The sequence below is a fragment of the Tenrec ecaudatus genome, chromosome 9, assembly GCF_050624435.1.
Source record: "Tenrec ecaudatus isolate mTenEca1 chromosome 9, mTenEca1.hap1, whole genome shotgun sequence".
NCBI classification, from domain to species: domain Eukaryota; kingdom Metazoa; phylum Chordata; class Mammalia; order Afrosoricida; family Tenrecidae; genus Tenrec; species Tenrec ecaudatus.
The window spans coordinates 77998721-78021551 of NC_134538.1; the positions used below are offsets into that span (position 1 = coordinate 77998721).

Consider the following 22831-nt stretch of genomic DNA (forward strand, 5'->3'; position numbering starts at 1 on the left):
GAACTAGTGTACCAGTTCATACACGAATGAGTTTATCCCGAACAAAACATGCTTAAACATGTGTCACATCAGTAGATGGCTGCAGACAAGTTCTCTTAGTAACACCCTTCGTTTCTGTAGGCAGCTTCAAAAAGGTCTGATCCAAACAGTGGGTCCCATGCTTTGAAAATGAGGATGGCAGTGTATACACAAATGTGCTTGACACACTGGGGACATGTATGGATTGTGATGAGAGCTCTAAGAACCCCAAAAGCACTTATTAAAAATCAAATAAAAAAACAATAAAACAGTACATCTCAAGGGAATCTACTGGCCAATTAAGTTCAAGGTTGAGAGGTGAACTGAGAAAGTTATGACAACTGGTTTTTTTTATTCTTCCAAACTGGTAGTCTTGATAGATTTTCTCAAAGGATGCAGGACAATCCTGGGGATTTCTTATGAAGAAGTTTTAAGAAAACAGGAAATCACATGGTTAAGACAAAGACTAGGGAAATGTAGGTGTGCTTGTTGACTTTTTCTCCCATGACAATGAATCCGTTCATGCTTTGAGGGCAGCCAGAGCTGTCTGACAAGAAACCTTAACCTATCCCCCCTCCAACCTTCAGCTAGGCCTTCAGAATTCTCCGTGTTCCCAAAATAAAAAACAAAATGAAACCATTCCCAAGAAACACAATTTGACTCTTTCAAGGATGCCCAGATTGCCCCTTTGGCGTGGTGTCAAGGGAAGACACAGAATTCTTGGGGGAAGAGTTAGAGCAGTGGTTCTCACCCTTCCTCATGCCGCAACCCTTTCATACAGTTCCTCATATTGTGGTGACCCCCCCCCCCAACCATAACATTATTTTCATTGCTACTCCATCACTGTCATTTTGCTACTGTTATGAATCGGGCAACCCCTGTGAAAGGGTCGTTTGACCCCCCAAAGGGGTCACAACCCACCGGTTGAGAACCGCTGGGTTAGAGGGATCAGAATGTCACCTTCAGAAGGACATGGACATCGATGGAGGGGAGGTTGGGAAACAATAGCTTCACACGTCTCTATGTTTGTTTAACAAATAGTTATATGGCCTTGTAGCAATGCTTTTGGACTTTTCTGCTTATATTAAGCTCCTAGATGATGCTGGCATGGTGGCCCTACGCACCAAAGCTGAGCAGGAAGGTGAGAGCAGTGGTTCTCGAGTGTGGTGTGTGGGTGTGTGGCACCCGCATTATGGAGCACTTGCTGGCAATGTAACTTCTGCAGCCTCAGACCTGCGGTGGTTTAACACACCCAGCAAATGACTTTGGTCCCTGGTAAAGGTTGAGAACCAACTTTCTATTAATTGGTTGTGTCCTTTCAACTGGATGTTCAGTGGCTGCACAGAATAGCACGATGTCCTCGGTCCTTGCTTCTACGCTGTGTCAGATGCTAGCTGTTTCCAGAACAGCTCCGGTGATAGTGGGCTATGGACACGGTACACATTAATCAGGTTGCGCATCCATCATCTCAGTCTATTTCCAAATATTCCACCGCCACTAACAGAGACTCAGTGCTCCCCTGCTGTTTCCATGACTCTCTCAAAGGATCAACGGTCTATCATTAATCCAATTTTCTAACTTTGCTTTTCCGTATTTGCTTCCTGAGTCTAGGGAGGTGCATATCTCAAAGAGATAAGCAATTGGCTCTTAAGCAAAGGGCTGTACGCTAGGGATGCACAGACGTGTTCACCCTCCTGTGGGCTGTGTGGTTGACCTCTCAGCTAAGGGCAGAGTGACCTTGAGATATTTTGAGAAGGTCTTGGGGCCCAAATAGGGAGGTGACTGTGATTTCCCATTACATTAGAGAAAAAAATCCACAGAAACTCATATGTATAAGAGAGGGTTTTATATAAAAGGTAAGTGCACATCAAGAAAACATCCCAACACAGTGCTGCCCAAGCCCACAAGTCCAACATTATCCCATATAGCCGACACCAGTCCACAAAGTCCTCCTCAGTCTCACAACACACACACACACACACACACACACACACACACACACACACACAATGATGCCAACTGCAAGAGGAAAGTCGAGCCAGTGAATGTGTAAGCATCTCAACGCTGGCAGGGGTCTCTACACAGTTGCTCCAGCTCCCAGGGCTGCATCAGGGTAGGTCCATGTGGCTCCTTCTCGGGGATGCCTTGCAGGAAGTGAGCCTTGCCAGGTGAAGTAAGGAACTTGCTAAGGCAGCTACACCCAGTCCGGCCATCAGAAAGCAAGAGACCTGAGAACTAGAAAGGTGAGGCTCACTGAGCCATTTATCTCTCCGCCCTTCAATTAACCCCACATGTGTTTATTGGCCAGGTTGGCACATAATCTTTAACTATCTCACCCATAAAAGTAGGCTTTGAATTCAGGGCTATCTCACGGTAAAACTGAACAACTCAGACAAAGCCCTTGCCCGTGCTTTGGAAGGAACCTGTGCATTAATGGTAAATTCCAGAATAGGACTCTCACCTTGGCCTGTGTAAGCTCATCCCTCCCCCAGCCCTGTCACGCCATTGCTCAGATATAGCCACTAAAAACTTGGAATGCGGCCCAGCAAGATAAGACCTCCATCATCACTTCACATCATCACTCCACCATCGAAGAGGTGAGGCAATTGTGTCAAAGGCTTTAAAAAGTCACTTTGGTGACTCCTGGATGTCGATCACTTCAAACTGTGGACCTAGATCCCCTTAACCCCATGGACAAGATCCCCCTGATCCCTGGACCCAGGCTCCCTCAACCCCATGGCTCCCAGGACCCAGATCACCCCACTGCCCAGCCTCTGGCATCTCCCCTGAACCCAAGGCTTTGAAGCACTTCACTCCTGTTTCACCCCCTGCCACACATGTGTATGTCCATTTTAACAAGATCACGAAATGATTCTTTTTTAAAAAAAAAGAAGCGTAGCGAGGCTTTATTAAGGCGAGGGAAAACTCTCAGATGAGTTCGCGACCTAACGAGTTAGATCAGGGGAGACACCAAAAGGATTCTTATAGATCTCCCTCGCCCGCACCCCCCGCCTCCACCTCTGCTTGTTATAAAGGCACAGGACTCTTCAGAGGGTCTTGTTACAATGTGGATTCTGAGTCAGTGTGTCTGGAGTGGACCTGGCTATTCTCAACAGGAGCTCCAACTAGAACAATCCACTTGGAAGCTGTGTCTGCACCCGGTGACTTGTGATGCACCCGCATCTCTCAGTCTCGGTGGACAATGGACAAGGCTAGTGCCGTTCAGGCCCTCGGACAGGTGCGGGGCTTGGTCTGTCCCCATCCCTTGGCAGGGAGATCAGGTGGGAGACGGAATACCCTTTACCGGTGGTCCAGGCACGAGGGCTCCGAGGGTGAAGTCAGAATGGTGCCTGGATGGGTGCTGAGGTCCTGCTCAGAAGCTGTGCGCATGGGGACACCAGAGTCAGTGACAGGGGCCAGTGAAAGTACAGGGGGCTACACAAAGTTTGTGGGGAAATGCCGGTCTCTTTCAGTTTCATTTTTTCCATGAACTGTTTGAGGCACGCTGGTGCTGGGACCCTGAGCATGAGCTATGGGCAGGCAGAGCATCAGGGAAAGCGAAGGCAGGAAGATCAAGTTAGAAACTAAGCAAGAAGAAGGGGCCGCTTCGAAAGACAGGGCTCTTGCTGCTTGGAAGGTGCCCACAGATGAAGCCAGGGTACACATGGCTAGATGCTGGTCCACTAGACCAAGAGTTTGTGGTGTGAACCCCCCCAGAGGCAACATGAAAGACAGGCCGGTGGTCTTCTTCCGAAAGGATCTCAGCCTGGAAAGCTGTTACTCAGCACACACGGGGTCACCATGCGTGGGAGCTGACTCAAGAACAACTAAGGACAACAGGCGTTCTATGCTCCTGGAACCCTGGTGGCGTAGTGGGTTACACATGGGCCTATTAACCACAAGGTCAGCAGATCAAAACCACCAGCTGCTCCATGGGGGAAAGATGAGGCTTTCTACTCTTATAAAGATTAAAGTCTTGGAAACCTCCAGGGGCAGTTCTGCTCTGCCCTATGGGGTCACTCTAAGTCGGAAGTGACTCTGTGGCAATGAGTTGGTTTGGGTTGGGCACATATTTGCAGGACAGGTTGGGCCTGGGGAACAGGATTCTGCCTGGAATGTGGGCCCACTGGGGAGCCTGTGGAAAGGAGGAGGAGGACTCCCTGGTGCGACAGCTCCCAGTTTTATGGTGCTCACGGCACCCTTGTTTGCTCTTGCTTCCCCCAGGTCAGGGCAGAGCTTCTCTGTGTGGAACAGAGTTAATGTACTGTTAACTGAAAGGATGGACGTTTGAGTCGCACCCCGAGGTAGCTTGAAAGAGAGGCCTGGAGCTCAACTTCTGGAGAAATCAGTCTTTGAAAACCTGGGCATCGATATGGGGGGCAGAGCCAGGAAAGAGATGGCTGGGGTCTTCCACTGGGGAGACGCCTACTAGATTCCCGACTCTCTGTTGGATGGGGTTTTGTCCAAAGACAGAAAGTACTGCCGATGGTTACCTGAGTATGTGGGACATACATTCTGCCTTCCATGTACTTGATCAGTTTCTGGTATTTGTCTAGGTATTAACAGATTTACACACGCTGCCAGGATTCAGAACTTAGCCTTGTCTCAATCGTTCATGACTGTGGAAATGACCACTTATTTTGAAATGACTGAGGTGAACTTGTTGTTTTCGCCCTTCAGGCTTGGTTTGGAAAGAGGGACAACAGCGAAAGAAGCCTTGGATGTTATCGTCTCCTTGTTGGAAGAACATGGACAAGGTGGAAATTATTTTGAAGATGCAAACTCCTGCCACAGCTTCCAGAGTGCATATCTGATTGTGGATCGTGACGAAGCCTGGGTGCTTGAGACCATAGGGAAGTACTGGGCGGCAGAGAAGATCACAGGTGAGCAGGCACGAGCGGTGAAGGAAGGTTCTAGAGGTGGGGAAAGGCTGGGGCGTGAATGGAGCGTGCAGGTGCACGCCTAGCCCTAGTCCAGTCCCGCTGCTGCCACGGACCCTCTCTGGGCTGGCTCTTCATGACTAGATGTGCCTCTCATTCTTGGACTTTTGCTTCCCAATTAGAACCCAGAGTCCCTTGAACCTGGAGTCAAAAGAGCTGTTGACACTTGGGAATGGCTCTCCTAACATTTCATGGTTTCTGTTTGCTTTCTAGATAGGACTCAATCTTGACTCCCAGGTGTTTCATGAGCTAAGTTGTTACTTTATTGTTTGGCCAGGGGGATGGCGATTCTCCCTTCACAATAGGACAATGAATCGATTCGAAAGGGCTGTTCCTTATGCTTGGGATATTCCTCTAGAATGGGCCATCTGGATCTGTGCATAGACCACGGAATACTCTGCTGGGCCAACAGGGCCATTACCCTGTGAGCCTGTCTTCTTGGAAGAGCAGAGGACTAGGTGGTCCACCAGGAGGATGGAATTCCTGCTCTGTGGTCTCTCTACAGTATCTTGCTCCTATACTGATTCTGGAAGGAAGTGTTAGGGTGAAGGCAGAGCAGTCTTGTCGCATCATCTCAGCATCTTCATTTGGAACGGAGGGGATCCTGGAATGCGCTTAAGGGACTTCATGACAAAGGGAAGAGGAAATTCTAAGGGACAACTGGCTGGTGAAACCCCTCAGGACCAGATGACAAGCACATGATGTCTGCACTTCTCCTCTCCCTGCCTGTGCCCCGGCAGACATGGCTAGTCAACCACCGCACACTTGCAGAGGCTACATTTATTCTCTGAATTTTCCTCCACTGGGTTTTCCAGGAAGCTCGTCCACTTCCTGAGTACTGATGTTAGAGATGGTTGAAACCTTGCCTCAGGTAACCGGAACCAAATCTGCCCTGAGTTAAAAGCAGATCCACTGTGGTAGCTGTGTAGCGACTCAAAGTCAGTCCAGGGACCAGGCAACTGTGAAGGTTGAGCATATTTTACTCAATACCAGACAGTACATGAAATCCAGCGTGTTGTTTCCTGGCCTATCTGTGCAAAGATTGTGTCTGCCTGGAGGGATGAACGGCTTCTTCTAATCCCCAGAAGGATTCAGAAGGGCTGGTAGTGCCTTGTCAGAAATCCCAGGGGTCTCTGCCTCTGCCCGGTGCCGAGCATGTCCTGGCACAGTATGTGGAAAACCACTGCCTCATTGTGGGCCCCCAGCTCTCCAAACGTCTTGAAATACAAGAACGTGAAACTTCTTTATAAAACACCTTCCTAAGATGAATTTATCATGGAAACCTCTTGGTGGCAAGGAGCAGCCTAGTCATTCCCTGCTTCAAAGCAGTCTCATACTTTTAAGTTGAACTTTTGATTTCTGACTACATTTCAAATGCCAAGTCTCCCTTCAAAATTTAGCTTTTGAACAAACTCCTCAAAACCAATCATATCTTTCACAGAAATATTTAAATTAAAAAAAATTTTAATGTAGTAATTCCTCGGACTCATTGATTTCAAGTGCCCTGATCTCAGTAGCTGTATGATTATGGTAGGATGTAGTGACTTTGAACCTTGAATACTGGAAAACTTGGAAGCAAATGACTACACATCAACTCTAGGTGGTGAAAAATAACATCTGTGGAGTTGTTCACAAGATTTTCTTTTTAAATTAACTTTAAAAAATGATTTTCTCGGTTGCTTCCTATGCATGTTAAAATCCCTTATTTTTGGATTAAAGCTAAGTCATTCGTTTAGGGTTAAAACTATACTTCAAAAAAAATTATAATGTGACACTTCACATTGCCCTTTGAAAAGATGAATGGCAAAAGACCCATGTCCCGTGGGCAGCAGGATGCTGATGTAGGGAGTGCCACCCAGTGGGGCAGTGCCCTGGAAAGACTCAGTCCGGCACCCTGACTCGGGTTGCAGGCGTTCAGCAGGGGCAGCTTCGTCGCAGCTTCTCACTTTGGCGCGCTCTCTTTCCAATGTGTTCTTTAACCATCTGGAAGGAAGCTCAGCAGACCCTGGAAGCAGTAACTCCGAGGGGCCCTTTTGAGCTACAACAGGTAGCTTGTGGTGCTTGTGTCTAGGCAGTGCCTTTGAGCCGAAAAGTCCAGTCACCCTCTCTATGGGGATTTTCAATTCAGCCTTTGGAGATGACCTCTCAAGCCTGCTGACTGATAGGGAAGTTTCTAGTAAACACCCTATGCATTGCAGTGAATGTACTCAGAATGCTGGCCTCTTTGCTTCAGATTATCTAGCTATGTGCCTTTTAAAAAAAATATTTTCACAAAAACTTCACACACACATATCCTTTTATTGTAAAAAGGATTATGAATTCTGCTGTTTTGTTTTGTTTTTTAAATTTGGGGACCAGGAAAGAGGTTGCATGAAGAGGTTTCACATGCACATATTTTCAAAACTGTAGATATCCCTGAGTGGGTGGGGCCGGATGAGAGGAAGATTTCTCCAAGTGCAACAGAGTCAAAATCAGGGAAGAGAGTTTCTATAATTCACCATTTATAGGTCTTCTTAGTAGCACAGTGTCTCCTTCAAAGAACCACTCCCCTTGGGGATGGGGGTGTCAGTGTTTTGTAGCTAAACAGGAGAGCTTGGGATGTTCCATTTTCATTCTGAACTTAAGATCGGGAAAGTGATTATTGCTCATTTAAAATATGATAATGCCAGGTCATGCAAATCCAAACCTTCTGGGAGGTGTTCTAGAAAGAAAACACAGGATTATTTTTTTCTCTATTTCAAAAATTGAGTTGATTCCTTTCTGTGGTTAAAGTCAGGAACCCTGGTGGTGTAGAGAGTTATTCATTAGACTGCTAACTACAAGGTTGGCAGTTCAAATCCACCAGCTGCTCCGAGGGAGAAAGATGAGGCTTTCTCCCATAAAGAGTTACAGTCCCGAAACCCACAGGGGCCGTTCAGCTCTGTCCTGTAGGGTTGCTATGACTTGGAATCAGCTCCATGGTAGTGAGTTTGGCTTTTAAGTGGCTAGTGTCAGTGAGGAAGAGGAAAGCTCCCGGCAGTTCCTATGTCCGGATGAACTCCTTACACGTGTGTTTCAAACTAACTGCAGAGGGAGTGAAGTCCATCTGCAATCAGCTTTCCCTCACCACGAAGATCGATGCGGAGCACCCTGAACTCAGGAATTATGCTCAGAGTCAAGGCTGGTGGACGGGGGAGGACACGTTCAATTTTTCTGAAGTCTTCGCTCTACCCGATAACCATCGAGACTGCTGTGCAGGGAAAAACAGCTTGGAAAACCAGGAAGGTGAGCTGGTACCTACCTTACAGTTCTCTATCTCCTACCCTTTGTCTTTCATCTATTTCAGACAGGATGGTGAGCGATGCAGACGGTTAGAGACGAGGGCTTGTGTGCGAGGACCAAACGTGTGCTAAAAATCACACCAGGAAAGAAGACAACTTCCATTGACTTTCCACCATGGTTTATCAACCATGGAAGTTTTTTGCTCCTGATAGCATTATTTCGCCTTTAAAAACTGTTGTATAGTGTCTGTCTCTTAGAATATTATTATGGCCTTCCACATATCCCAGCATCTGTGCATTTGATTTATCTTCACCCTGTGGTTTCCGCTTGCCCAGTCCTCTTATTAGCTCAGCTTCGCGAGCAGGGTAGGTGTCTTGTACTCACCTCAGAGTCTCCTGGCGATGCCTGTAGAGTCCTTTGTCCCCTGAGGGTTTGTTCAGTTGAACTGTTAGATGGAAGTCTCTTCATGAGTCATCATGTTTTACATAGCAGTGATTTGACCAGAAGTCATATTTAGGTCAATGTGGTGACTGGGCAGCTTCTTGATTTGAGGTCTGAGTGAAATCACATGAAATCACATGATATTTGCTAGTGAAACAAAAAATGACAAGTGAGATATTAGGTCATTTGGAACAGAGATCAGCAAACTCTCACCCCTGGGCATCTACTGGTTGTGTCCATAACGTTTTATGAGATACAGCCACACTCGTTCCTGTGTGCATCACTTATGGTTGCTATGGCGATACTAGACAGCGTTGAATATTTGCACAATTATGACAGAGAAGTTGCAGCAGACAGGAGATGGCTCAAAAGCCGAAAATGCTCTTCCTACTCTATGAAAAAGTTTGCCGATTCTCAGTTTTAGAAAAACGCATCAGAATTTTTGCTGTGGAACTTAACACATTATAAAGAGGGAGATTAAGAAACTACCAAATTTTAAAATGACGACTTTAAGAGCCATTCTCAAAGCTTTTTTGTTTTAAAAAAAAAAAAGACTTTTTGTTAAAGAGCAAAGCTGGCTGGATGCAAGGGTACAGTGCTTGCTGTGATGTAGTCTCGCCAGGACAACCCAGCCCAAACCTAGCCAGTCCTTTGCACCCAAGCTGTAGCTCATAGAAAATACGAGGGCTCTTAAGAAACTTTGGGGAAATTTCCATTACTTCTTAATTCCATCAAAGGCATTTTTGGAGACTCCCATTACAGAGGAGCACATTGAGTATAAAGCACGGTGATGCCATCTGCTAAGTCAACTGTTTTCTAAGGAAAAATCGTCAACCAATACAATTTCTCCAACAAATAAAAGACAAAGAACAAACTGAGAGGCAGAAATTGAAAGAGATTTAAGAGATTTTTAATCCCTTGGCTGCTGATCCAAGTCCATTAATTCAGAAAACATTAGAGAGAAAGACCCCAAAATAGCCCGGCTCAAAGGAAATGGCAGCTTAGTTCTCTGCCATGTTACAGTCCAAAGGTATGGTTGGCTTGTCCTGCCTCACACATGGCCTCCACGTTTGGTTCGCTTACAACCATCATTCAGTGGAAAGGGAAAAACAAGAAAAAATGAAGGCAATTTAGTCTTTTGTATAGGTATGATGAAAGAATTTATATATTTCTGTCCACTTTTTCATTGGCCAGAACTTATCCCATGGCTACTCTAGCCACAAGGGAAACTGGGAAATACGGCCTAGAGCTAGATGGGAATGTTACCAGCTATAATTCCAGGGGTTCTGTAGTGGTGTGGTGGGTTACTCATTGGGCTACTAACTGCAAGATCAACAGTTCGAATCTACCTGTCACTCTCAGGGAGTAAGCTGAGGCTTTCTGCACTCATTAAAATTTAAAGCCTAGGAAACCCAAAGTAGTAGTTTTATTCTAACACCTATGTATCAGAATCAACTCAATGGTAATGAGGGTTTTGTTTTGTTTTGTGTGTGTGTGTTTGATTATTTTTTAAAAATAAAGCAACAGGAATGAATGGATTTGGGTTAATAGCCAGCCACTGTTTTATCGCTTATTAATCTCTATTATTTTACAGAAAGCATTACTGTACAAACTATGATTGACATCTTACGTGACAAAGCCAGTGGAGTCTGTGTAGACTCAGAATCGTTCCTCACCACAGCCAGTACTGTGTCCGTCCTGCCTCAGAATAGAAGCTCACCATGCATTCACTACTTCACCGGGACACCAGATCCATCCAGGTTTGTCTAGCGCCCAGCCAAGCAGGCAGGACATGTTCTTCTCTGGAAGCCCGGTCACCATGCATTTCCTACGATCCTGTTCCATGTCCACACTTGTCTAGCAGGGTCATGTTTCTCTCTGTCTCTTTGTGGGAGAAGTGAGGTTCTTGGTGTTAGTGAAATAGTATATATCACAATCATGAAATCAAATGGTTGGTTGGTTGTAAGTTCAACAGTTGTGCACTGAGTATCCTGGGCCAGGCTTGTGCGCTATCTGACGATGCAAAGACGAATAAGACACACAATGAGATAGACAGGGGAACGGCCCAAGATTGATCAAAATAGGCATTTCATATGAATCAGAGCACAGATGGTCCCGAGGTTATACAGACCAAAGCAACTTCAAGTGCACTAGCCATTTCTTTAAGGCATTGTGTTTCAGGGGGTTATTTCTGCTCTCTGTGCTACACCCAAAGTGTAGTTTGGTACCATGTTTACGAACATAAGAGTAATCTGATACTATTTTGAGTCACTCTTCTGTCACTTACCCCAATATAGGGTTTCTGAGGCTATTATGGGAACAGATAGCCTCATTTTTCTCCCGAGAAGTCGCTGGAGGATTTGAACTACCAACCTTGCAGTCAGCATTCCAACACTCATCTAACAGCATCACCAGGCTCCTAAATTATTTAATCTCCCTAAGTTTCACTTTATTTGTACAGTGGGGATAATACTAGCCTTTATATGCTTGACAAGATGGTCAAGTGAGATAATCCAAGTCAAATACATGGTAGGTTCAGGTTTATTAAGACCTCTGATCCACCAGGCTGACAGAAACTCCTGTTACCAGCAACGCTCAGTCATGGGCATTGTTCTTTAGGGAACAGGAGTCTTGGATGGAATGGGTTGAAATCTAGAATGATCATACCAAGCCTTAGGTCTTTATGCCTTAGACCCTTAGTTTAATGATACTGATAAATCAGGGCTTTGGGATGTCAGGGCACTTATATAAAGGAGTTTTATTTCCTAAGCTGAAGCACACAGGTAATGCAATGAGGAAAATGGGCTGGAAATCGTCTGCTATGATTTTTTTTTCCTGAGCATTATGAGGAACTTAAAAAAATTATTATTAGTTGGGATTCAACACATATATCATATCATTCCATATTTCAATCACATTATGAGGAACTTATTGATACTGAAAGTGTGTGTTCTTGCTATGATTTGAAATGGAAAATTTCAAGTTATTTTACAAGAAAATTATTTTTGGTTAAATTGATTGCAGCAAACCTTGCAGAAGATTAAGGCCCTCTCAGAAAACATCCATTTTTATCTTCTGTGGTTAAATGCACTGCATTTCCTACTGTGGAGCTGTCATGGGCTTGAATTTTTCTTTTTTTAATTCAACATTTCGATGTTTCCCTGTAATTGGGCATGTTCCAAAATGTATTTTGTCAGCAGGGAAGTATTTTCTACTCATAGGTTTTCACGTAGTAAAATTAGGCATACTTGGCATATTTCTGCTAATGCAAAGTGTGTTATAGACATTTTCGGGAGGGAGTTTCAGTGTAGTGCCCTTGCAAAAGACTCAATGTTAGAGACCAAAGGGCAAGATCTTACTCCTGTTTTGTCTGACACTCTCTTCTTTGTTCGCTGTATCATTTAGAGACACTTCTGTTTTTAATAGCTTGGTCTCCATTCTTTTTCCTCTCTTTGAACCTTCCTCCTCCTATGCAGGGAGAACTCTGGAAGTTTGAGGGCGAGAAAAGATGCACAAGTCTGAGTGTTTGAGAGATGGCAGGAATTATGAAAATCCTATCATTTTATTGAGAAACTGAATCCCAACCCATCAATAATCCGCTGAGTCAACTGGTACCTTTGTCATACACTTAGTACCACTCATTGGCTTAAGTGAATTGGTGCTGATCTTTGGGAAGCCAATACTTACTGAAGCTTCATATATGTGGGGACCATCTTCTAATGTTGGTGGGCAGATAAAATTCTTAGTAAGGCTTTCTTGGCTCTTTGGCATTAAGTCCAGTCTGCTCGCCTTGTGCTTCCCGGTAGATTGGGTTGAAGATGGAACCATTTTCTACATTTATCTGCATCCCTTATTTTTAATCAGTACCACTCACAGTGCTGGCAGGGTTGCAAAGTCTCCCTTTTTCAGCAATAGCTCATTTTATGTTTTATGGTTGTTGAGACCAGTACAACCACGTGGACATGACAGTGATTTCATTAGTGGATGAGAGCAACCACCGTCAACCTCTTTTGCTGAGTCGTTCCGTGCCCAACATAAACTCACTCACCTCTAAGCTTCCTATCTAACCTTTCGAATGGCTGTTATCCATCTGGTCCCATCCAGACAGAGTGTAAAAGAATATAATGCTCAAGGCAGACAGCCATTCCTAGTTACGTTACACCAGTGTTTGGTTTTAAGAAGATTTCAGGGAACACTTTTGTGGTTTAAGGTTTAAAGATTAACGGGGCAATACTTTTGGGGATTCATCCAGCCTCCAAGGTTTCAGTCAGTATTCCGTGAGCATTTGAAATTCTGTTCTGCATTTCCGCCTCCAATCAGGAGTCTTCTATAGCCTCGTTGAGTAAGATGTTCAAAATTCACAGCCAGACACCATCTAGTTCTTCTGGTCTCATGGCAAAGGAGGCAGTTGTTCGTGAAGGCTGCTGCTGGTACTGCTAAGTTTCCTTCCTCTCTCTTTCCCTCCAAGCAGATAGAGATCAATTGTTGTGTATTGGATAGCCACTTGTAAGCTTTTTAGAAGGTTTTGTTGCTTTTAGTATTTAAACTCAATCAATCTGAGCACGCAATTTTGCATACTGTGATCAGTCTCTTTAATCACTGAGTGTGTTAGGCAAGGTTCTCTAGAGAAATGAAACCAGGACACTTATGATTATGTATATAAGAGGATAGATTTATACAGCACAAAGGACTATAACAGCTAATTAGTGCACACAGCCATAGAGGACTCAGTGCAATTCACTTTCATGGAAGAGTTAATATACTGGAAATACTTCAACTCAGGAGGGCGGCCAAGTCCAATATCAAGGAAGCAGAGAGCTGAGTCTTCCCTCAGGCAATGCAGGCAGAGTCTGCTCACAAGCAGCAGACAGCAGGGCAGGTCAGCAACAGTCAGCAGCTCAGGAGTTTTGTGAAGGAGGCCTGGGTGGAATATTGAACTCAAGCAATGCAAGACGACAGGATCCACCAGCCTCAAGCTCAAGTGATGTACAACCCAGCAACGTGGCAAAGCAGGTCCTGAAGGAACCTCAAGTTCTAGTGATATGATCCATGAGTTGGCTGTCCCACAGGTAGTGTAGCTCACAAGTTGAGGCAGAGAACTAGCTAAAGCAGCTGCACACTGGTCTGATCCAGAGAGCAAGAGAGAGAGGGGTGGGCCTTGCCGAGCCATTTATCTCTTTGCCCTTCGATCAAACTGCCACCTGATTAACCCCCCATGTTCCTATTGGCCAGATTGGCACCATAAACCAGTGTTCTGTTTCCCATGGAAAATCTCTGAGCAGACCTAAGAGGCTCCTTCTCATTGTTGTTGTTAGTGCCACCGACTTGAGTTTGACTCATGGTGGCATCATGATACTGAAGAAGAACTGCTCCCTCTGGGTTTCTAGGCTGAGGTCTCTACAGGAAAAAACCCGAGGTGTGCAGTGCTCAATTGTTCCACTGTTAACGGACAGTGTGGCAGTTTGAATCCATCAGCCGCCTCCTAGGGCAAAAACGCAGCAGCCAGCTTCCTTAATGCGCACCACCTTGGAAAGCCTATGCTTCGCAGTTCTCGGTCCCACGTGGCCATTGCATGTTGGAATAATGGGTTTCAGGCTTTATTTTGGAAAAGCCTTTACAGGAGTAGATCATCTTGCCTTTGTGTTTCTGAGCGATTGGGTGAGTTGAAACTGCCACCCTTTCAACTAGCAGTGGAGCTTGTGACAGGGTCCCATCAGGGTGTCCGTATTCCCACCTCTTGTCTCTGATAGCATTCCTCAGACTTGAATAGGAATCGCCCAGAGACCTTGTAGAAATGCAGATTCTGATTCAGGAGGAACGAGGTAGGACCTGGGACTCTTTAGGGGACGCTAAAGACTCTTGTGCAGGGACTATGACTGCGTAGAAGAAGGGCTACTGCTTACTAGCCATGATCAGGTCATGGAGTACAGGAAAGTATTTGTGAGGTACGTACATGGGCACAGCTGCCCTGGCTCCCTCAAGCCCTGGGAACCTCAAGGCTGAGGGTATTAACATGCCAGCTCACTGCAGAGAGAAAATACCCAAATCCAATTATTAAACACACACACACACACACACACACACACACACACACACACACTCAAGGTGCCTGTGCTCTGCCAGTCTCACACCATCATCTCAGGTCCAGGCTCTGCTCTGGAGTTTTCCCTGGTGTGGAGAGGAGATAATACATGGGGGTACCCCCAAAAAACCCAGAATTTTACTGGACTGAGCAGAACCTTTGTAGTATGCATTTTCCCACTAGGTGAGCATTGAACCATTCACTCTGAGTTAGTGCACCCAGTGGCATTGCCTGGGAAGGTCCTCTCTGGTCACAGTGAATTTTTTAATAAAAGCAATTTCAATCGAACCTTATTTTTTTGTGATGGCTGATTTAAAGAGAACAGTGTGGGGCTGTGACATTTTGTTTGCTGCTTGGGGAAAATGCCACAGAAACTGTTGTGATGTTGAACACAGCTTAAAAGGACAGCGCTACAGGAAAAACTCCAGGGTACGAGTGGTTTTCTCTTTCCAAAAAGGTGAAATGTTGATTGATGACAAACTTTGTTCTTGACGTCTGTCAACTTACTGATCAGAAAAAACTGTCAAATGAAATTCGTGTACTTGTGCTTGAAGACTGACAATGGACCATTGAAGAGATGGGAAAGTTATGTGGACTATCTTGGGGCTTGGTTCAAAAGTTCTAATGGAAGATTTGGAATGAGAAAGGTAGCCCAGAAATTTGTACCTTGGGTTCTGACTGACCTGGAAAAAGAGTGTCGACTGGGAACATGCCGAGCTTTGGAAGAACAGCTCCAAAGCGACCCAGACATTTTTTTACCAAGGTCATTACATTCCAAGGTCAGACATGGTGCTAGTTTTACAACCTCTAAAGCAAACATCCATCAAGCCTGTGGAAGATGCCATATCACCTCACCCCAAAAAAGCTCATCAAGTGAAATGAAAAATCAAGACGATGCTCATTTTTTTTTAATGTGGGGAATAGTGCATTTGGAGTTCATTCCACCAGGTCAGACTGTTAATCAAGATTTATATTTAGAGGTGCTAAAAAGATTTCATAATAGTGTGCAACAAAAAGGGCCTGATTTGGGGCAGACGGGGGACTGGTTTTGCCGCCATGACCATGCACCTGCTCATGCAGCCATCTCACTGTGCTAGTTGATGACAAACAACAGCAAGCCTCTCTTGCCACCCCTGCACATTACTCACCTGACCTTACTCTGTGCGACTTCGTTTTCTTGTCAAGAATGAAGAGGGACATGAAAGGACAGTGATTTGATGACATAAAAGAGGGGAAGAAAAAAAAATGAGGGAGGTGATGTCAGCTATCCAAACAGATGAGTTTGAAAAATATGTCCAAGAATGGAATTGTATATTTGACAAATGTATTAAGTGTAATGGAGAGTACTTTGAAGGCAATAAAAAAAATCCAACAATTTAAATACATAACTTTGAAAAAAATTCCATTTTCTTTTGGCTACCCCCTAGTAAGCCTCTGTGCCGGGCAGCAGTCAGTGGCTGCAGCCCCCACCCATTGGTCTGGGTTCCCAGGATGCACATCTTTAGAGACATTGTTCCTTTGCTGTATGTGTCTTCATGATGTCATGTGTTGGTATGCACACACGCATGTACACACAACATACAACACACATATAATGTATACACACATACACATCACACAACCCATACATACACATACTTAGTACACACACAAACACATATGCACACACACAACGCATCCATACACACATGGACACACAGCACACACACATAAGGCACTTTCCTTCAGGTGTATCCATCACCTGCCAGGACCCAAATTAAAGAGCATTCTTGCGTTGGTCACACACTGTGCCCAGGCCGGCCACCGGGATCCTTTGATGTCATTTCTACTCCTCTGCCCCTCCCTGACTTCAAGTTAGTCTAGAAATTCCTAGTAGGGCACAACCCACCCAAACCAAACATGGCGGTCTCAGCCCCTCTGTTCCAGGAGGACAGACACCAGGCAGTGAGCCGCGTGGAGAAGGAGGCTCGCCTGACAGGCACAGCCTTTTGCATCATTTTCCAGAACACTGGCTGCCTGTTTGCCTTACCGTGTTTCGCTGAAGGGGTCTCGCAGTGGTCTCCCCCAAACAACATCAATCTGCTTCGATGTCTCTACAGTGTCAAGAGAAAAACATGCCGCATGTGAAACGCAGTCCATTTTGCTAAAATAGCAAACAGTAACACGAAAATATCCCCGCAGCCACACCACCCACCTCCCCTCCCCACCTCACGCTGACTCAGCAAATACTCCCTCGCTGATGGGCCGTGCTGGCTCTCTCCAAGGCCCAGACGCAGTCTGGTGCAACGCCCTTTCCCTTTCTTTGCAGGTCTACATTCAAGCCTTTCATCTTTGTGGATGATGTAAAACTTGTCCCCAAAGCACAGTCTCCCAGCTTTGGGGACGACGACCCTGCCAAAAAGAACCCTCGCTTCCAGGAGAAACCGGATCGCCGGCATGAGCTGTACAAGGCCCATGAGTGGGCACGCGCCATCATTGGAAGTGACCAGGTGAGGCGTGGCATGGCCTGAGGCGCGTGGGCTGGGCCAGGCAGGATGAAGGCAGGCTCCTCGTTAACACGGTGGGCCTTCTTTCAAGCTGAATTTCCCCCAGAAACGCAGGTTCCCGACACCCGTCCTGGGGTGCTGGTAGTCACTCCCCGGCTCTCTCGAAAGCGAGCCAAGCCAAAACCACGGGACTGCTTGTGCTGTTATTCTAGAGCGCAGAGGCCCAAGAATGTGCCTCTGTTATTTATTGTTTACCCGAGATATAAAACACGTAGTATTCTAGTAGGGATGACAGCTTTTTCCTCTCTCTCTGAAATTATATTTATACTTTTGGGGGTCATCTCAGGCTGAGTTCTCTAGAAAAGTAAAACAAGTGGAGCTCATGCATGAGTACACACACACACACACACACACACACAGATTTATGTCAAGGGAACGATTCACACATTGTAGAGGCCGGGAAGTTCTAAGTCCAATGACCAGATGTATATGTGACTACATGGACCAGGGAACCTAAGATAGGCAGGTCCGACTGCAGCCTCTGGCCACAGAGATGAATGAATCCAGAGTTGGCGAGCAAGATGGAAAGCTTCTGATCGCTCCCAGGATTGTCAGGCAGTGCAGCAGGCAGCTGGCTCAAGTCAAAGAACCACAGGTCAGAAACCTGAGCCAGACACTGGATCCCGATCCACCAGCTTTCCCACAGCTTCTACATCTAATAATCAGGCCACCTCCAAGGAAACTTTCTTTAGCTGCTCAGCTGCTCATAGCAGATATCATCATGGAAATGATTACATCATGTCAGACCTCATCATCAGGAATCATTACATCTTAACTGGCCCAGCCAAGTGGGAACTCACCCTTAATGAGCACAGGGGTAAAAGACGTTTTATTGGCAAGATGTTGTTTTCAAAAAGTAATTCTTTAAAATGCAGCCCTTTTCTTCCAAAGCTTTGGTTAATTAAGGCATGAGACATCAATTCAGATGAGACAAACACCCAGTGTATGGTTCTCAGCACTAAATATGCATCCGTAGCAGCCACAGACTTTTATATCCAATCTGAACCTGTACTAACAGCTTTTGTTTCCACTGAAGCCAAGAGGAAGGAAAATGAGCATGAAAGACTCATCCATTTCTCCACTTACCCTTTGAACAATTTGTCCTGGGTACAATTTGCCCCGAAGGAAAGGGACACCTTGTAGGTACATACATGCTGTGTGAACAGAGGGGGCTTATTCCGCTCTGTTCAGGATGGTGGCTGCATCAGCAGTGCACTGAACGGATTCTGAGCTTGTCCCCAAGAAGGGCAGGTTTGGTTTTCATAGAATTTGCTTTTGCATTGCACGGAACGATCGTGTTGACATATATAAGTCACTGCCGTTGCTTTTTAACACCTATCTTCATTGCCCAACAATCCCCTTTTCCCTGAACGCAGCTGTTGCACTGTGCTGAGTCTCCCCAGGGTGGTCCGGATTAGTTCCTGGTCGTGCTAATTTTGTGGGTGGCTGCCAGGAAGTTCAAGTAGCCCGTGGGGAAATGGTTTTGTGAATAGTTGGCAACCAGAAGGCAGAGGTAGAAAGGGCTGTGTGTCCTTGGATATTCTACATCAAATATCAAAGGGATGAGATGGAGGCGGTCACATGGGTACCATTGGTTTGAGTCAAGACAGCCTTAGGAAGTGGTTGACAAGAGCCAACCCTCATTCCTGGGACTAAGTGGGAAAAATGAGCATTCTTCTCTGTCATTTACTGTATGTGTATGATTCCCAGTGGAAGAAGAGGTCTCACTGCTTCAGAAAAAGAGTGAGTGGGAGGTAGGCATAGCTTGTGTTTATTTATTAATCCATCTTTGCACTCAGCAAACATTTCTTGAGACTGCCTGCTATATCCAGGCATTGGAGAAATCTAGCAAAGTCTAGTTCTCGTGTCCTAGGAGGCCATGGTGCATGGGGGATAGGCCAAGTCACCCAGCAGGACAGGGCAGGTGGCAAAAGTAAAAGCAGGGCACAGCATGGAAGCACAGCAGGGGCCCCTAACCACTTGGGGTCAGGAGTCAGGAAGTTTTTCCAAGAAGCTTCAAGAATTGAGGGAGAGAACAGTCCTACAGAGAGCAGTGCGGTCTGCCCAGTGGTGAGCAAGAGTGTCGCCCCCACCCCCAGCTGAAGAAATGCAATTACTTCTGGCTGAGGGGAAGGGAGCCCCCGCCCCCCCCCCCAGAGGGGCGTGACACCAGGAGAGGTGAATGAGAGCCTGTGTGTGAAGGCCGCATTATATCCTGAGGGCAGTGGGAAGCTTTTCAGGTATTCTGAGCAGGGCCCATGACATAACCACACTGGCATTCTAGAGCGATCCGGTGACAGGTGACAGGGTGACAGCGGTGTGGGAAACAGATGGGAGGGGGAGGTGGGCAGGAAGCCAGCAGGTCCCTGGGGAGGGCTTTCTTAGCCATTGCAACCCCCCACCCCACCCCACCCACGGTCTCCCAGGCCCTCTGCTTTGCTGAGTTGTAAAGTGGCTTTGCCCTTCCGCAGGAGCAAGGTCGCAAGCTGAGGAAGACCATGCTGGAACTAGAAAGGCAAGGCCTGGAAGCCATGGAAGAAATCCTGAGCAGCTCCGGCCCCCTGGACCCCGAGGAGGTCGGAGATCTTCTCTATGACTGTGTTGACACGGAGATTAAGTTCTTCAAGTGAAGCGAGCATTCTTCCCCACTCCCTTATTTAAAAGGTCCCGCCTTACTAAGTCACCGGTAAGACACACCACTCTCCCGTGCAAGTAAAATGAGAAAGGGAAGGCGTGCTCTCCTCGGCGGAAGCCAGATTGAACCGAGAAGTCTCGCCCTTCCTTTGCGATGGCGCCCCCACCCCCACCCCGACCCCCTTCCTCTGCAGTGGAACCCCTCACCATTTGCCTGCTGGTCGGTTGTGTGAATAAGTGCGCACTTTCAGCCCCATTACTGTGCTCCAGTGACAGTGGACTCGTACCCCTTTTGTAAGAGTACTCGAGGCCACCAGAGCCTTGAAGGGCAGTCCCCTCAGTGCTGAGTTGGCAGAAGGAGACAAGTCTTGTCAAGTTTTACATTTCCCTCCATCCCAGTTTCTCCCTCGCAGCCCCGCCCCCCCAAATCCCTGCCCATCCCAGGTTAACACAAGGCATTTCTTTGCTGGCCTGGGACTCTGTGCACGATCTCACGGATTTCCTTTAACCCTAGTGCATGCCTGGGGTGCAGGAGGTCCCCTTGGGGGTCTTCTGGGGGGGGTAGATCCAGAGTGGATAGAGGGGGCTCCTCTTCAGTCCTTGAGCCCAAAGAACCTGTCTTCCACGTCCTGCGTTTCTGTGCGGTAGACCTACAGCGCTGGGGAGTAGCCAGGCTGATGGTTCCCTGAGTCACCCCTTGGATCACCCCAAAGCGCAGCTGCTCTCCTGCCACAGCGCGTGCCCGCCACCAGACGGGGCCCTGCGTGGAAACGATTCCAGGCGGAATTGCCAACAGTTAGTCTAGCATGGATTAAATGGCCCTATGGGATAATTCCACCCCAGAAAGCAATGAATTTCTTAGCTAATGAGGGAGAGACAAGGAGAAACTCCTGACTGTGCAGGCTCCCATTAAAATAGCTGGGGGCTGCGTAGCTGCTTCATTATCTCAGCAGAGGGACTTTAATTAAAGGGATTTGTTTCTAGCATCGTGTTCAAATGAAGGAGGTGACTTCCCACCAGACGGTGGAAAAGGGTGTGAGGAAGACCAGATGGGCCCAGGGTGGGGCAGGCAGAGGGCAAGGAGGCACGTTGCCCCAGGATAACAATCCAATCGTAGCCAACCCCACTCGTTCCAACCCACAAAACTGTCTAAGAAACAGCCGGCTCCTGCCACATCTTCTTCCTGGGTCTCCACAGCTGAAGTGGGTGGATGGTGGTGGGAGGTCTTACCTCCATGGAAGACCACACTCCTCCATTCTGTTCCTGCAATTGAAAGGGTGCAGGGTGTGTGCTAACCCATACGGCAGCTGGGGGGGGGGGGTACTGGCTTCATGACCTCCCCACCTTACCTGTTCCTTTTGAGCCTAACCAATAGCATCATGCTTGAGGAGAATTTGCATATGGAAGTGTTGTATCAACGGCCTCCAAGATGTCTTTTCGAGTTACTTGCTCAGCTTCAAGGGATGCCAGTAAACCCGGGAGGCCTGGGCCTATCATTGTACACATGAGGGGGGCGGGGGGACCCTGAAGGCCTTCTCCCAACTCCCTGTTAGGAGCACGGGGCTAAGGGTCAGGAGCTTTCCGTTCAGCAGTTTTGTAAGCGCTGTGCAGACATCCAATGGAGGACAAATGGGGTGTTCCTGGTCACCAGCGAGGGAGGGTAGCTTGTCCTTGCTGAGTTCTGTACGGCATGGATGCAGAACCGTAAGGGGCTCTTCGAGGGGGAGGGGCCCTTCTGGAAGAATCTGTCTGTAGCTGATAGGAGAGGGACGGGGCATTTCGGTCCCTGCCAGGGTGGCTCTCGGGAGGGGTGGTGAGGCTGCCGTGCTTGGGGGTGATCCCAACCAAGATGACACAGACAGGTGGTACTCTCACCTATTGTCAGCCTGGAAACGTTTCGCCCATGGCTGAACCCCCTAAGGTGATTCAGGGTTTGGTGAAAGGATATCAGAGAGAATCAATGACCGAGTGGCCTGCTTTCATTACCGAGGGCCAGACAGAAAAAGGTCACAGGGGACCTGGCCAGCCTTGGGCCTTTATCCGGTGGTGCGACAGGAACCCAACGCCACAGCTGCTTCTGTTAGGGGACAGGGGCCTTCACCCATCACTGCGGAGAAGAGCTCACCGTCCTAACAGAAGGCTGTTGTAACTACTTCTGTACGTCCCTGGGGTCCCGTTGGCACAGCGGCTATGCACCGGGCTGCTACCTAGAGGCAGCAGTTGGAACCCACAAGCCTCTCCTGGGAGCAAAGATTGACAGCCTCAGAAACCCACAGGGGCAGTTGTCCTCGCCCTGCCGGATCACGGTGTTCGGAACCGGCTTCATGGCAGTGATAGATACATTATTACCTGGCGTCCCTGGAGGGTACACATGGCTAGTGAGCTTGCTGCTCACGGGGAGGTCAGAAGTTTTGGGTGCCCTCTGAAGTGCCTCAGATGGAAGACCTGGTGATCTTAAAAAAAACCCAAAACAGCCACTGAAAGCCCTTTGGAGCACAGTTCTACTCTGACACGTGTGGGCGGCCGTGGATGGAAAGGGACTCAAGCCACAGCTGCAGCGTCAGCACGTGATGTCAGTCTCTGGTCACTAGGGGGCAGCGTTCCATGTCCAAAGTGGAACTGGGCCTGTCTTCTCCTTGCACTGGGAGGGAGTTGGGGGTGGGGGGAGGGGGGAGCCAAAGAAGAACTGAAGTGCTGGTGATGTGGCTGCGCTTACTTCCGGCGACTTTAAGCTCCTTCTACTAGCAGCTTGAGCTAGGTTGACTCTCAAGCAGGCTGATGGTGGGGGATGTTTACTTGCAGTGACCTGGACAGACTTCACTTTTGAAAAATGCTCTTCGTTACAGGGAGCAGGGGCTGCTTTTCGAAAGGCAGCAGGGGTGGGGAGTGGGGGTGTTGGGGAGGGGGAG

General features: G+C 47.3%; 1 protein-coding gene across 1 annotated transcript in view; it reads left to right on the forward strand.

The window, feature by feature from the left end:
• SCRN1 (secernin 1) overlaps positions 1 to 22542 on the forward strand; it is a 76501-nt gene extending 53959 nt beyond the window's left edge. Inside the window, exons 4-8 of the mRNA XM_075558228.1 lie at positions 4699 to 4901; positions 8028 to 8222; positions 10255 to 10420; positions 17051 to 17231; positions 19760 to 22542. Coding sequence (XP_075414343.1) covers positions 4699 to 4901; positions 8028 to 8222; positions 10255 to 10420; positions 17051 to 17231; positions 19760 to 19918 — 904 coding nt within the window. The 3' untranslated portion in view covers positions 19919 to 22542. The remainder of the gene's footprint in view (positions 1 to 4698; positions 4902 to 8027; positions 8223 to 10254; positions 10421 to 17050; positions 17232 to 19759) is intronic.
• The last annotated feature ends 289 nt before the right edge of the window (positions 22543 to 22831 follow it).